A 14,089-nucleotide genomic window follows, 5' to 3' on the forward strand; every position below is an offset into this window, starting at 1 on the left:
GTACGGACTGCAATGGTTGACTAATCAGGAGTAAAATTCTTGGGTTGACTATCATGCTTGAAACAGAAGTCTTAAAGGCTAAAGCATTCATCCAAGAAAACTGACATTTATTTTAATACTTCTTTTAATTCAAAGTTCGTTCTGTCTCAAAAATCTCATTAAAAAAAAGAAAACATAACAGAACTATTTTACAAACACCCCACATAGGTGACTTACAGAAGAAATAATTTTCTATTTTGGTTAAATAATAAAGATAATTGTTAAAATATGAATAAAAATACTAGCATAGCATGACAACTTTTTGGTCACTCCAGTCTATATGTCTCTAATGCTTACCAAAAACCATCCACTGATGTCAAAGTAAGTTACTGATGCATGAGACTGTCTTTAGTTAGCCTTTATTAAAATAAACAAACAAATAATCATCACTATTGACATGTACCTGCACAGACAGTTGAGGTGCATTCTTCTTCTCTGATCTCATCTCTATTACAGCTATGTTTGGTTTTTTTATCTCAACCGGTAGTTTTGGTGACACTTGAAGAAGAGAGGTTGTAACTGTAACAGGGTGCGGTTTACCTATAACTACTCCAGCAGGCTGCAGTGAGACGTCGTTAATTCGGGTTTGACCTAAGGACAGTTTAAAAATAATTAAAGATATACATAAATCTCCAAAACCAGTAAATTAATTAAATTTAATAATAATAAATACAATAAAACCCCCCCAATAAATTAAAATTAAATTCTAGATGTCTGTGTTTCACACGAGACAGACTGTGCAATTACAGACCAGCTAAAAAGTCCCCTATTAACACTAGGTAAAGTATAGCACTTCACCAGTTAGTTTTAAGGCTTTCCCAGCAGAAAATGTAAAGTCAACACGGTCATCTTCTGAAATTAGTCATTTTCCTTGTCTATGGTGACACCTACTGCTGAAAACGAGAATAACTACATTGTGTTTGCCATTCAAAACTCACATGCTTCCTCCATCTCACATTTTCTTAACCATATTCAAAATACCATTACACTTAGCATAGCATCCCACAAATTCTTGTTTGAGATGCCTTTTCTTTTTAATAATTATCTTCTTTAAATGCTAATATAATATTAACCCTTCCCGAAACAAGGCCTGTATAAAAGTTTTGTTGAAGGTCCAAAAACACAGAGGCCATGGCAACCAATTTAATGTGTTTGGCACAATCCTACTGAAATCATTGGACTGAAGTCATCATAAATGTTGACTCCAAGGGCCAATGATTCTGTTCCTGCTTACGTGGATACCAAACTTAAAGCCAGAACAAGAACCCTAGAAATGTAAAGCGTACCAAAGAAGGTATGGACAGCTACGCAAATAATTGCTGTCAGGATGTCTCCAGACATCCAGCATGAAGAATAAGGAGAAGCAGAACATTTTAAACTGTTCCCCCATGTAGATTTCCCACAAGAAGGGCAGCTGCAAATCTTATGGGCCAGGGCAAATCACTGACTTAAGAAGATGTAAGCTGTATTTCTATGAAGTAGCAGGTGTTAACTTTCACACATCCTTCTATAGGTTATTTGCTCCTACCTAGCGGAATAGCCATAGGAATTAGGTGACCTTCAAGTGGACCGCAAACAGCAGGCACATCTCTACTTGGACTAAAGAGATACTGATTTTCTTGGGCAAGTGCACATAAAGGATGCTGTTTCCTCAGGCTGGTTACAACCTTCTGTGTGCGAGAACAAGTCTGTGTTCTTGCTGACTTTACCTTTGTACCTGAAACAAGAGAAGATAAACTGCGTGTCATCAACAAAACACACTATACTAATTTAGGCCCTTCTACTGAAACAATAATAAATTTTTGCTCTGGGGTGGAGGGAACAAAGGAGACAGGAAGGGCAGAATCTAGAAGTGCTAAGTTAGATGTCTCAGTATTGACAGCAATGAAGGAGTTAAAATTGTAAATTTTTAGCATCTGAATCTAGCAAAGCCACAGAAATGTGAAGAAAAGGACACAAGGATGGTAGTAGGTTTGAATGAAATATGTGATTTATCAACTAAGAAGAAAACCACGATTAAGGTTTGAAATACAGTATTAGAAGAGCATGCAAGCCTGGCATAAAAAATAGACAGGATATAAAATATTGCCAAACTAATCTCTTGTTCATCTGATTAACTGCCTCAGTTTTATAAACATGCATTTTGTCTCCAGCCAGAAGACTGACAAGGTACTGAAAGGAACAGGTATAATCTACAAATTCCTGGTTTAGCAACTCACTGCTACCGGAAAATAAAGCCATAACTAATACCCATAAGTCTTGACTTGCAACATCAAGGAAACACTGATTTTTTGGTCCAGTTTTGAAAATGTATTGTTAAATAGCTAACCATAAGTAATTTGTATGCAACAAAGCCTAAACATATAGCAGAGGAGATCGTTTATCACAATGTTGCATTTCTCACTCTTGTAATGCAAGGTCTTATTCACCCTATATTCTTTGCAAACAATGGATGTTATTAGGGAAATTATTGATTTCAATCTAAATGGATAAAAACATCCACAAAAAAGAGGAGTCAACAATCCAGAATCAAATAGAAGTGCTTCGACTGCTATTTTGTAGGTATTAGGAAAATGAACGTGGAAAGAATCACATTGGTAACCTACTCCATATTTTCACTACAGCTAAAAATGTTATCTTACTCCTCTCTTGTTTATAATCATCACCCTTCTTCTGTTAATGGCCAGTTAACACATGGCAACAGCACTTTTTAGCTCTGTTCACATTTAATAGCTTCCTAATTAATTGAAGAATAAAAACGGCAAGGATTGTAAAATTGAGGGATAATTAGGATTGATAATGTGACTTCTAACAAACGCAGACAGCAAATAAGGCAATCCACTCGAGAAGTGGTATTTTTTGTACACACATATTATGGGTTATAAGCATAGAAACAAGAACAGCAAGTCATAACTCTTCAATGAGAAAATACAGGTCAGAAAGAAGTGTCTCTAAAAAGGGTCTTAAGGTCAGGCTGGATAAGCAATGCAATAAGAAATCACAATACAATGCCGTGGACAATGGGATAAATGTAACCCTCAGATGTCTCAACAGGATGTCAGCGAGGTGGAACAGGAGAAGACTTCCATATATGGCAATACTGCATTCACTACTAATTCTGTATCTCTGCAAATATTGAAACAGATTGGACATTAAAAGGCCTTTTTCATTTTTTAAGGAAAATCACCTGGAAACTGAAGTAGCTGTAAACTGAAGCCAAAAATTCACTATAAATCACATACTAAATTTGAAGTGTCCTGTTTACTTCTGAACCATAAGATATCTAGCCATGGGAAGAAGTAATTAAGAGCAGAATTTCTGATGTCTTTAAATGATGAGCATATGCCTTTCTGCAAAGCATAGGTTAGCCAGAAAAATTTTCTTTAGTCAAAGACAAATTACTGGACTCAGTAACATAAACAGATAGAGTTCAGTGGCTTGTCATTTAGAAGAGGTCATACCACATGATCTAACAGTCCCCCCGGCCTTGAACTTTTGAGTAAAAGCAGAAATTGGCAACATTGGCAACATATCTGTAATACTGCCAGCTTGTAAAAACAAGGTTCTCACACTAAGAATGATTAAGTGCTGTATACATACAGCACCTCATTTCAATTGCTTTCAACTTTTCATTTACCCCTGGAAAGTTTATTTGCACTGGGAAGAAACTAGACATTTAATTAAACTTAGCTTTAAAAAAAACCTCACGCTTTACATATATTTATCAGTTCAAATTATGCAAGAAAACAACTACAACTTATTTTTTTTAAAAACGCTTTCTTACTCACAAAAGCGTTAGTTGGATTTTTTTCTAACTTCCCAGAAGAAGCCAAGCATTAGTCACCACAGTTTATTTGCAAAGAATATGGCTGAGGAAGTTATAAAATGACTGAAAAGAAACTCTCTAGATGGCCATTTCAGTCTTAAACAAACATCCTCATTCTAACACTAACTTAAAACAAGTTCAGTGGACTGCTCTAACAAAATAGAGTCACTTAGTAAGTCTGGATTTTTCCATCCAGCCAATCAAAACCAAGGCCAACAACTTCCAATAATTTTTAAGCCTTTATCATCTTCACACCCATAAATTTAAATTTTCATATTTCAATTCATGTATTAGAAGTGGGAAATGGAATATTTGGCTTCCTTCATTTTTTAAATCTCAGTGGATTTCTTAACTCTGAATGACTCAATCATTTCAGTGACATGACTGGATAAACCTGACGTGAAGAATACATCTCTCAGCAACCTTTATCAAAAGCTGAGTTAGTTTTCGAACACACTCAGCTTTCAGTTGCTTATGTCATTACTTCCAGCAATTCAGCTGTTTAAGATCTGGGCAACAACAAATATCTATTAGTAAGTTTGTAAAATTAATGCTTATTTCTAAATTTAATAATCTAAAATAAGTGCAATACACAGTAAGCAAATGTGAAAACCTACTGGTATTTTTTAGTTTTGAAAAGAGCACATTTTAGAATAGAATAGAATAGAATAGAATAGAATAGAATAGAATAGAATAGAATAGAATAGTCCAGTTGGAAGGGAACTACAATTATGATCTAGTCAAACTGCCTGACCACTTCAGGGATGACTAAAAGTTAAAGCATGGTAGTAAGGGCATTTTTCAAACTCCTCTTAAACATCAGCAAGCACCAGGCATCGACCACCTCTCTGGGAAGCCTACTGCAGTTGCTTAAGCTTTAAATTGAAGCTACGACGAAGCTGAACTACGATTAAATAGTTTCATCTATACAAGGAATTCCCAATAGAAAATCTGGGAAGGAACACCCTGTTGACATCAAAGAACTACTTACCTCTAACACACTCTATCACCTTGGGTCTTTGAGGTTTAGATTTGGGAGAGGGAGAGTTGAATCTCAGATATGGTGCTTTTTTAAGTGTGCTACGATGGCCCTGGTAAATTGGTTTCCCATAAACTTGATACAGATAGTCTTCATTTTGTATCATTGCACTTCCATTCACAGGTCCCTGACACACACCAAAAAAAATAATAATAGTTTACAATTCTTCATGTATGAAAAGTTGAACACAAGTAGTGTTGCAAAAGTCTAGAGAAAAAAATAAGAAGTTCTGCAAGAAACAGTACAAGTTACAAGCACAAATGAAAGTTTATGCATACATAACACATAAAAGAAGCTTACCAACAGCTGAATAAAATAGCAGGTGCTGGTTAAGACAAATTGATAACATGACAATGAATTCTACGTTGTTATACACACTCAGCTTAGGCTTTTACAGCACGTGAAAACAAGGACAATTCTGACAACAGAAATGCACAGGACAGGGCTACCATTTTCATTCAAAATTATTACAGTTACAGATACAAACATTTTTTCACATGAATACTGCAATCTAAAGCATAGGGAACTCACAGCTGCCCTTTTTTCTTTCCTCTGCAAACTTTCAGAAGAAAAGTAAGTTCTAAACATCTGTTTGCTCATATTATCTTCTCCTTGCCTCTGCAATGGCTTAGCTGCAGATAAAGGATTCTTTGTTGAGCATCCTTGGATTTTTTGAGTTTTTGCTTTAATTTCTTTATTGGTTTTCATAGCCTTGATGTTCTGCGTTCTGTTGATCCATGGGACCTTTTGATGATATTTCCCTTGTTTCGAATCATTTCTTGTCATTTCAGCCTAATGATAAAACATAAACATAATAAAAGCAGATTTTATCTTCAAGGCTATCAAAAGAGTCTGCGTATAACTTTGAAGTTCTGAGAAATGGCCTGTTTTTCATGTTAGCCAGCAACTGTGACCAGTGATTTTCATTAAGCAATGGAAGTTTAAGAATAGAGGTAAATATTTTATTATAACATAGTACATGTTAGTAATAATAAGCAGTCTTCTCATGTTTTCAAGTTGTTAGTGAATCATGTTTAACTACTGACATGAAAGAACAATGTAACGTGGAAAAATATAATGCAAAAACCTGAACTCATTTTTTCCAGGCATACCTGGATTTCTATACTCATTGCCTTAATCCACTTATCCACAGTCTTTCTGATACGAATCTCTTCCAATACGTCTCTGAAATAGAAGAAAGAAGTATTTTAGGCCACTGCTTCTTAAATTGCACAGATTTCATCCTGGGAAAGTAGTGACCTATAAACACTACAAAAAGAGAAACCCAGAACACAGAGACAGTAAGATTATATAACCCTACAGCCTCCAAAAGGCACTAAGCATACCCTATCCGAGTTTCCCAAATCTAAATCTGTTCTTACATAACGCCACCTGCAAACCCCACCCTCCAACTTGTATATTCTATCATTATTACATACATCTACGAATAAATGGCAGCCCCGTGTCAGTTCCCATTTTGATCAAAACCTGAAAAAACAACGCAAAAAAACCATCCAAACTCAAATGACAAAAAGAAGATAACAAAAATTACTACTTCCTCTAAAGGATAATGATAGCAGCTTTCATGCATGAAAAAATATTTACATGAAGAGAATAGTCACCTTCCTTTAAAAACACAAGATTAAGGAGCATTTTAATAGGTAAACTTTCATTATGATTCAAGCAGGAATATTTAACTGTGATGGTTTCAGTTGGTATAGAGTTAACTTTTTTACTAGCAGCTGGTATAGTGTTACATTTTGGATTTGGGATGAGAAATACTGTTGATACCGCACTGGTGTTCTCACGTGTTGCTAAGCTCTCAAGGCCTTTTCTGCTTCTCACACCACCCTGACAGCAAGCAGGCTAGGAATGCACAAGAAGCTGGGAGAAGACACAGACAGGACAGCTGACCCCAACTGGCCAAAGGGATATTCCATACCATATGACATAATACTCAGCATATAAAGCTAGTGGAAGAAGGAGGAAGCAGGAGGACGTTTGGAGTTATAGCATTTGTCTTAAGTAACCATTATGCATGATGGAGCCCTGTTTTCCTGGAGATGGCTAAACACTTGCCTGCCAATGGGAAGCAGTGAGTGGATTTCTTGTTTTGCTTTGCTTGCGTGTGCAGCCTTTGCTCTACCTATTAAACTGTCTTCTTCTCAACCCATGAGTTTTTATTCCTCACTTGTACTCTTCCAATTCTCTCCCCTGTTTAAACTGGGGGGAGTGAGCAAGCAGCTGCCAGTCAGGATTAAACCATGACATTAACACAACTAACTAAGCAAAAGTTCGAAAGCCAGTGATCTGCTGTACGATGTCTAATTCTGTAGCATTTACAGGATAACGAAGACACTTCTGTTTAGAATTATGAAATTACTGCTTAATTTTCCTATTAATGCAAGTCTGTCTATAAAAAGCTAAATGCCCTCTTGTCATAAGAGCAGAGCAGTTTGTCCAGATAACAGGGTCTCAGAATTCAGATTTAAGTTCTGGAGCATAGATCATACCAAGAAGTAACAGGTATCGGTCAAAAAATTCAATTCACATCAGAAGGGTGAAAAAACATTTGACATTCAAAAGAATCATCTCATGATTGCAAAGAACAATCAATAAATACTTTTTCCAGGGAACTGCACTAGTTCTTCAATGCGCGGAATTAAAAAAATTGAAAGAGAGTTGATAAAAGGTAAGCACATACAGTGAGTAGCCACACAAAGCACAGAATAATATGGTCTAACCTGTTTGTAGTCAAGACGTTAATAAAAGTATACATGGCATCCCCATCTTTTGCATGAATAACAGCTTCCAAATTGTCTTCAAGAACTTTTTTATTGTTTTGAACTCCTCTCAAAATCCTTTCAGCATTCCTCAGAATAGATTTTGGCACTTTAACATTTTGAAGAATGAATGGTTTATTGAGCTGATGATGTTCAGGAAGATTAGAGGCAACAGTAGGTTTTTTTGACTAAAATCAAAAAACAGAACCACTAGCTTTTAATCAGAGATTGTAATTTCAATTTTCTACACACTGATCAGAATTCCTATTAATCTATTATCAAATCAATACCCATCATTGAAATACCATCCATGTGCATTATCATCAGCTTCAATTACTCAACAACTTTCAGTATGATGCAAATATATTTAGAAGTTAAGAAAATGGAAAGACATCCAAAAGCTCTCAAATGCTAGATGATGTCATGTATGAGAAGCAATGCTAATGATGAAAATATGCATGTGAAAAAATGGCAATTAGATACAATAAGTAGGTAATACATGCAAATCTCTCCATGTAACAGTATTTAAGTATAATTAAAAGCATAATAAAAGCCTAAGTCCTCTAAATATATGCACTTATCCAAGCAACCTGATATAGTTGAAGATGTCCCTGTGCATTGCACAGGAGGCTGGACTAAATGACCTTTAAAGGTCCCTTCCAATCCACACTATTCTATGATTTGGCATCATCTACCCAAGAAATACCAGGTAATATACATAAGTTTTAACAACAACACAAAATAAACGCCCTCAACAGCACCATGATCCTCTCCTCCTTTCCCTGATTTTTACTTTTTATAAGAAACAATGAAGTAACTATCAGCCTTTAACTTTGCATAACCCTTTTACAGAGATAAAAAATGAGTGTATATTAGCTGCTAAATACAAACAGAAGGGATACAAGTACATGGGAAACAAGGAGCCATACAGCTATAGTTCTCACATTCATTCTCACGCTCCTGATGAAATCCAGAGGGCCCCAAATAGAGTGCTTTGTTTTCCAGAAAGGAAGAAAAAAAAAGTTAAAAAGTGATAAAAGAAAGAGAAAGAAAAAAGTAAAGAAAAAGAAATCCCCAAACAAAAAAACCAAAATCCACAAACTTGAGTAGACTCCGAAAGCATCAACTGAATGAACAGGAAAAAAAAACTCACAGAACAAAAATCAGTTTGGGCTTTAAGGCTACTCTTTTTTTCAAATCAGAATTAAACAACAGTTTATGTTCTAACAGGTGTACTGCCAAAGCAAAATGGACATAAAATAGAAATCAACACACTGATCCCATGATTTTGGTTTTGCCTGGTGAGAAAAGGACAATATACCAAATTATTTACCAATTTTATATAGGTTTTCATTTTCAAAATGAAGCTTTTTGACAAATACCTCAGTAAGACAAGTGAAATTTGTGAGAAAACATAAGCAATACAGATACATGTTCAACCGCAACATGATGCAGACTTGCCAATTAAACTCAGATCATGAAATGGTAATTGTATTAGCAGTCCATACCATGCCCATCTTGAGGGGGCAGCTTTCTGCCAGACATTTGTATTATTCCCTCAAGATAGCTTACTAACATTGAGTAAAACTAGTCAAAGAACACGTTAAATCTTGCTTTGAGAAATGTAATCTGTACATAAGAGCAACTTTTTAAAAAAAAAATACAGATATGAAATACTTATTGTACTATTATCTTATTGCAAACCTATTAAAAACTGTTTCGGTATTACAGTATTTTAAAAAAAAGCATAAAAATTCAAGGTATACCTTAATAAGATCATTCATGTCTGATTTCCATAAATTTGCTTCCTAAAAAGACAGAAGAGATGTTGAAACTTATTTAAAGATAAGGTAAAATCTAGAGTAGATAATTTGATCAATTTAAATGAGCACAATGAATTCCTTGTGAACTACTAAATCTCACTGTAAACTTCTTCTGGATTAGAGCACCACCTTCTGTTCCATCTCAGCTTGTCTCAGTTAATTCAGGCCTTTCATTTGCTTGTATGACAAAGCTATCAGTCATTTATCCCAAGCATTTGTTTTCTCACTCGATCTGTCTCTTAATAATGAGAAGTCAATAGCTAAGTATCTAATTGACTCAATTCCGCATTTGCTGAAGTCACCATCTCTGTCTTCCTATTGACTTTTTTCATAAGAAAGAAGATATTTGAATCCGTTTATGTCAACTATGTCTTTCTCACCTGCCAATCCTTCTCCCATCTTCTCCTGTTCCGTGCTACCTATACTAAGGTATGTTATTCAATGTAAGATTTTAGCAATAGTGATAAGCAAATATTTGCAAAATAAATGGGGCACATGACATTGGTTCTCTCACTAGTAAGAACAGTTAAATGTGCAATCCACTATTATCTTACAAAGTCTATAAAACAATGCATCAGCTATGCTATAACAGACGAAGCTATGTTTTCTGAAGATACGGTGACAAATAACTGGCACATAATACACAGTATTTTTAGGGAAATATACAAGCTGAAACCTTCAACCACAGAAGCAAACCAACAGAACCCAATCTATTATGTTCCACGCCAATTCACAAATCTGCAGACATTCAAGTCTCTCTTCTTTCCCACAGCTTCCATTTACGCAGAGAGGACCACAGGAAACAGGCTAAACGATCAGGTATACCTTGCTTCCACATGGAACCAGGTTAACAAACAGATAAAAGCCTCACTTTTCAGAAGCCAGACACATTACATGTTGCCACACAGAACCATTCTAGCACCAAAGATACAAAATCATTAGCATGAGAAACAATACAATGATATACGCCAAGCAATTCTTTTAGAAACAGCACTCCTCACAAAAAGAAATGGCAAAATGATAAAGGAAGTAGCTTAAGTCATCCCTAAAGTTGGCTGCAGATAAATAGAACATTATTCTTTCCCAAATGGGAATGCTACATCAGCTCTGTAGCTGTACAACCACAGGAAGACAGCAAGCAGAAAACAGACACTGAAAATATCCGAAACCTTAAAATAAACAAATAAATAAAACTTTTTTTTTTTAAACCGGTTTATGTTTGATAGAATGGCAGTAAGAGTCTCTACAGTCTAGTCCATTGCATATTCAGGCACTACTCAGGCTCAAAGCCCTTCTACATACAAAGATTGCAACATTTCAAGTAATTGTAAGCAAACATCAGTCTTTTTACAGAGGTAGAAGCAAGGGCAACACTTCTATTGATACCAGACCTCTAAGTTTTTCTCCACATTTTCTATTGCCCTTATTCAAACTCTTGGCCGTTCTGATGACATGGACTTTACCTGTAGCACATCATGCATTTCTCTTCTCAACTGGCCAAGATCTTGAAGTAAATCATCTGCTTTCTTCACTGTTTTCTCAACTGAATTGCAGTTTTGGAAGGAGCTTTCAAAAGTTGGGAGTGAGTCTGTATGCAAAGCAGTATGCCTGATGGGAGAAAGACTCCTAATAAGTCTCACAGCTCCTCACATGGCCCAAGAAAGTAGCTAACTTTGAAACTAAGCATGAATTTAAAATGCAAGAATACACAATCTTTATATGAAATGGAATTGGCTTTTTCACCTGAGGTTAAAGACAGGTTATTGGGTTTTCTCTGTTAAACACTTAACACCTTGAGCTGTATCCTTGTATTTTGAACAGTGAAACTACATCTAAAATTCAGATCTAGCAGAACAAAATTTAAATTTTGGATACCTTTCCATTTGAAGCAATTAACATTTTTGTCTATACTATCATAAGTAAGACAGTATCAATGTAGTTGTCTCTCATTATATTAGCAAAATTATAACACCAAACTATTGCCTGGGGAAAATATGTTTCAGACTGGATGGCTAAAAAAATTTCCTAACTCACTCTAAACCTCAGAAACTGTTAGACTGATGCTGCTCCATAAGCAGGCAGCTTGGAGTCACACTGACAAGGGCCATTCCACTTCAACACAATGCCTGGCTCCCTGACACTACCCCACAACCTGCTGCAATAGAATAAATACACTCACAAGAGACAAAAGCACTTCACGTGAGACCCACTGACCTCTGAGAAAGGTGTTATGAATTCCTTAGCGACGAGCTTTCATCTACCTTCAGTACGACAGAAATGCAAAACTAGCATAGAAGTACCATTGCTCCAGGGTTTTACTTCAAGCACAGCTTTTTCAGACTCAAGAACCACACCAGTGACTCCATTACACCATCAATATCTAATACACCTTCCTCAATTTTATTAAAACAAATAATAAGAAAAAAATCTTCCTCAATTTTGGATTGCTACATTTATTTACCTGTCTCTCTCAGAATGCCAGCTCCTTTTATTACTATTTAATGTTGTCCTCTCGGAAAACTCTGTTTGCCTCAGTGGCATTTCTTGAGAATTCAGAATATGCTCAAGAAACCTCCCTTCACCTGAGGCAGAAAAAAGGAAAGTTACATTTACTGTTAAGTTTGTTCAATATATTTAATACTCTCTTCTCTCCAGGTATTTCACCATTATATAAAAATCACCAAGGACAGTAAAAATAATTTTTTAAATTTTAAAATACAGATTTACTTCAGATAAAGTACCCCACCTGGAGTATTGTGTCCAGCTCTGGAGCCCTCAGCACAAGAAGGACACAGACCTGTTGGAGCGGGTCCAGAGGAGGGCCACGAAGATGATCAAAGGGCTGGAGCACCTCTCCTATGAAGACAGGCTGAGAGAGCTGGGGCTGTTCAGCCTGGAGAAGAGAAGGCTCCAGGGAGACCTTATAGTGGCGTTCCAGTACCTGAAGGGGGCCTACAAGAAAGCTGGGGAGGGGCTGTTTGCAAGGGCACATAGCGATAGGATGAGGGGCAATGGCTTTAAACTAGAGCAGGGCAGGTTTAGATCAGACATTAGGAAGAAGCTCTTCACAATGAGGGTGGTGAGACACTGGAGCAGGTTGCCCAGAGAGGTGGTGGAGGCCCCATCCCTGGAGACATTCAAGGTCAGGCTTGGTGAGTTACTGAGCAATCTGAAGATGTCCCTGCTTACTGCAGGGGAGTTGGACTAGATGACCTTTAAAGGTCCCTTCCAAACCAACACGTTCTATGATTCTATAAGACAAGGCACGTAAAACCATGCACCCTAATCTATCTTACTATGATTGCTTTACATTAGCAAAGTCAGAAAACAGATAAACGAAACCGTGACAGCACTTCAGCGAGTCACAGAGAAACATTCTATCCATAATGTCACAGATTTGTTCTTTTTCCTTTGTCTTATCTCATTTATTCCTGGACTCATGGATGGAACAATAGAAATACGTGGCAGCTTTGTAAAAAAGAAAAAAAAAACAAACAAAGAAAACCAAAAAAAACCCAAAAAAAACCAAAAAAAAGAGATAGAAGCAGCAGTCTGAGAAAGATCTGATGAAGACATAAACAGGCATTTTGTCTGGGACAGAGTACAATGGCTGCATCTTTTAAATGTTATTCCTCAATCTTAGATCTTCAAGCAATTCTAAACACAACCAGCTAAAAAAAGATGCCTTATGTTTTGATGAAATCTTCAAAACTGAGTTTCATGCCACTAAAATGATCAAAAGCAGTAAAAGAAAATTACTTCCTTTGCTTTACAAATGCTATTTTCATTATGATGGCATAGAGACCCTATGTATGCATGTTTTTATGAAAAAAAAATAATAATCAATTCAGCCAATTATAATGACTAAGTTATTGAGTACATTCCAAGATTTTCATTAGTCTATATAATATTCCTTAATCCTGGCAATGAACAGTTATTCAATTTTTCATCTGAGAAAACATTTCAGTCAGCAATCATGTTAAGACACTATAGGTTAGATCAGTACTGTCATTAAGTCTTTAGTTAGTTAAGAACAAGAGACTTATCCACAAAATTAACCCTTCCCAGAAATACTTTCAAATACTCTGAATATACGTATTTAAGTGGCAGCAACCCAGCAGCTCACATTAGGTGAAGACCACACAAAGTAAACCTCAGGCCATACTATTCATGCCAGTGGAGGACAGGAGTGTCTTACAGTACCTTCACGCGTGGATTTGGGAATATTTTCTTTTTCTGTTACAGAGTTTTCTTTCTTTGAGATTTTCACATTTTTTGATACAGGTTCTGGAGCACATCTCCGAGGAACTGGTGTCTTTAGGGGAGATTTTTGTGTATGAATGCCATGCCTTTGAAATTGGCTTGAATACTCTTCAGGGGAAAAGAAAATTGAAGTTATTTAAATGTTAACCATTTTCTTCATAGGAAAAAAATCTAGAAAAAACCATGCCGAGATTATGAATTTTTCACAAAAACGCAAAACATTACAGAACTAGTTAAAAAGTAAAAAGGAAGAAAGTTTCATATTTACAAGTGCTATTATAAAGGGATCAAAAAAACCCACCAAACAACTATAGTA

The 14,089-nt window shown here is 36.0% G+C and overlaps 1 protein-coding gene across 14 annotated transcripts in view; it reads right to left on the bottom strand.

Moving 5' to 3' along the window:
* KIAA0586 (KIAA0586 ortholog) overlaps window positions 1-14,089 on the bottom strand; it is a 76,320-nt gene that overhangs the window by 54,125 nt on the left and 8,106 nt on the right. For 10 of the 14 annotated variants that reach the window (XM_054201418.1, XM_054201410.1, XM_054201408.1 and 7 more), the window contains 11 exons: window positions 13,714-13,881; window positions 11,972-12,092; window positions 10,974-11,118; window positions 9,454-9,495; window positions 8,632-8,679; window positions 7,649-7,875; window positions 6,017-6,089; window positions 5,436-5,696; window positions 4,857-5,031; window positions 1,568-1,756; window positions 443-630 (listed from right to left, as the gene is read on the bottom strand). In XM_054201418.1, coding sequence (XP_054057393.1) covers window positions 443-630; window positions 1,568-1,756; window positions 4,857-5,031; window positions 5,436-5,696; window positions 6,017-6,089; window positions 7,649-7,875; window positions 8,632-8,679; window positions 9,454-9,495; window positions 10,974-11,118; window positions 11,972-12,092; window positions 13,714-13,881 — 1,637 coding nt within the window. The remainder of the gene's footprint in view (window positions 1-442; window positions 631-1,567; window positions 1,757-4,856; window positions 5,032-5,435; window positions 5,697-6,016; window positions 6,090-7,648; window positions 7,876-8,631; window positions 8,680-9,453; window positions 9,496-10,973; window positions 11,119-11,971; window positions 12,093-13,713; window positions 13,882-14,089) is intronic. The other 4 variants (XM_054201421.1, XM_054201420.1, XM_054201411.1 and 1 more) reach the window with 2 other exon arrangements.

Source organism: Rissa tridactyla, chromosome 4 (assembly GCF_028500815.1).
Source record: "Rissa tridactyla isolate bRisTri1 chromosome 4, bRisTri1.patW.cur.20221130, whole genome shotgun sequence".
Lineage (NCBI taxonomy): Eukaryota > Metazoa > Chordata > Aves > Charadriiformes > Laridae > Rissa > Rissa tridactyla.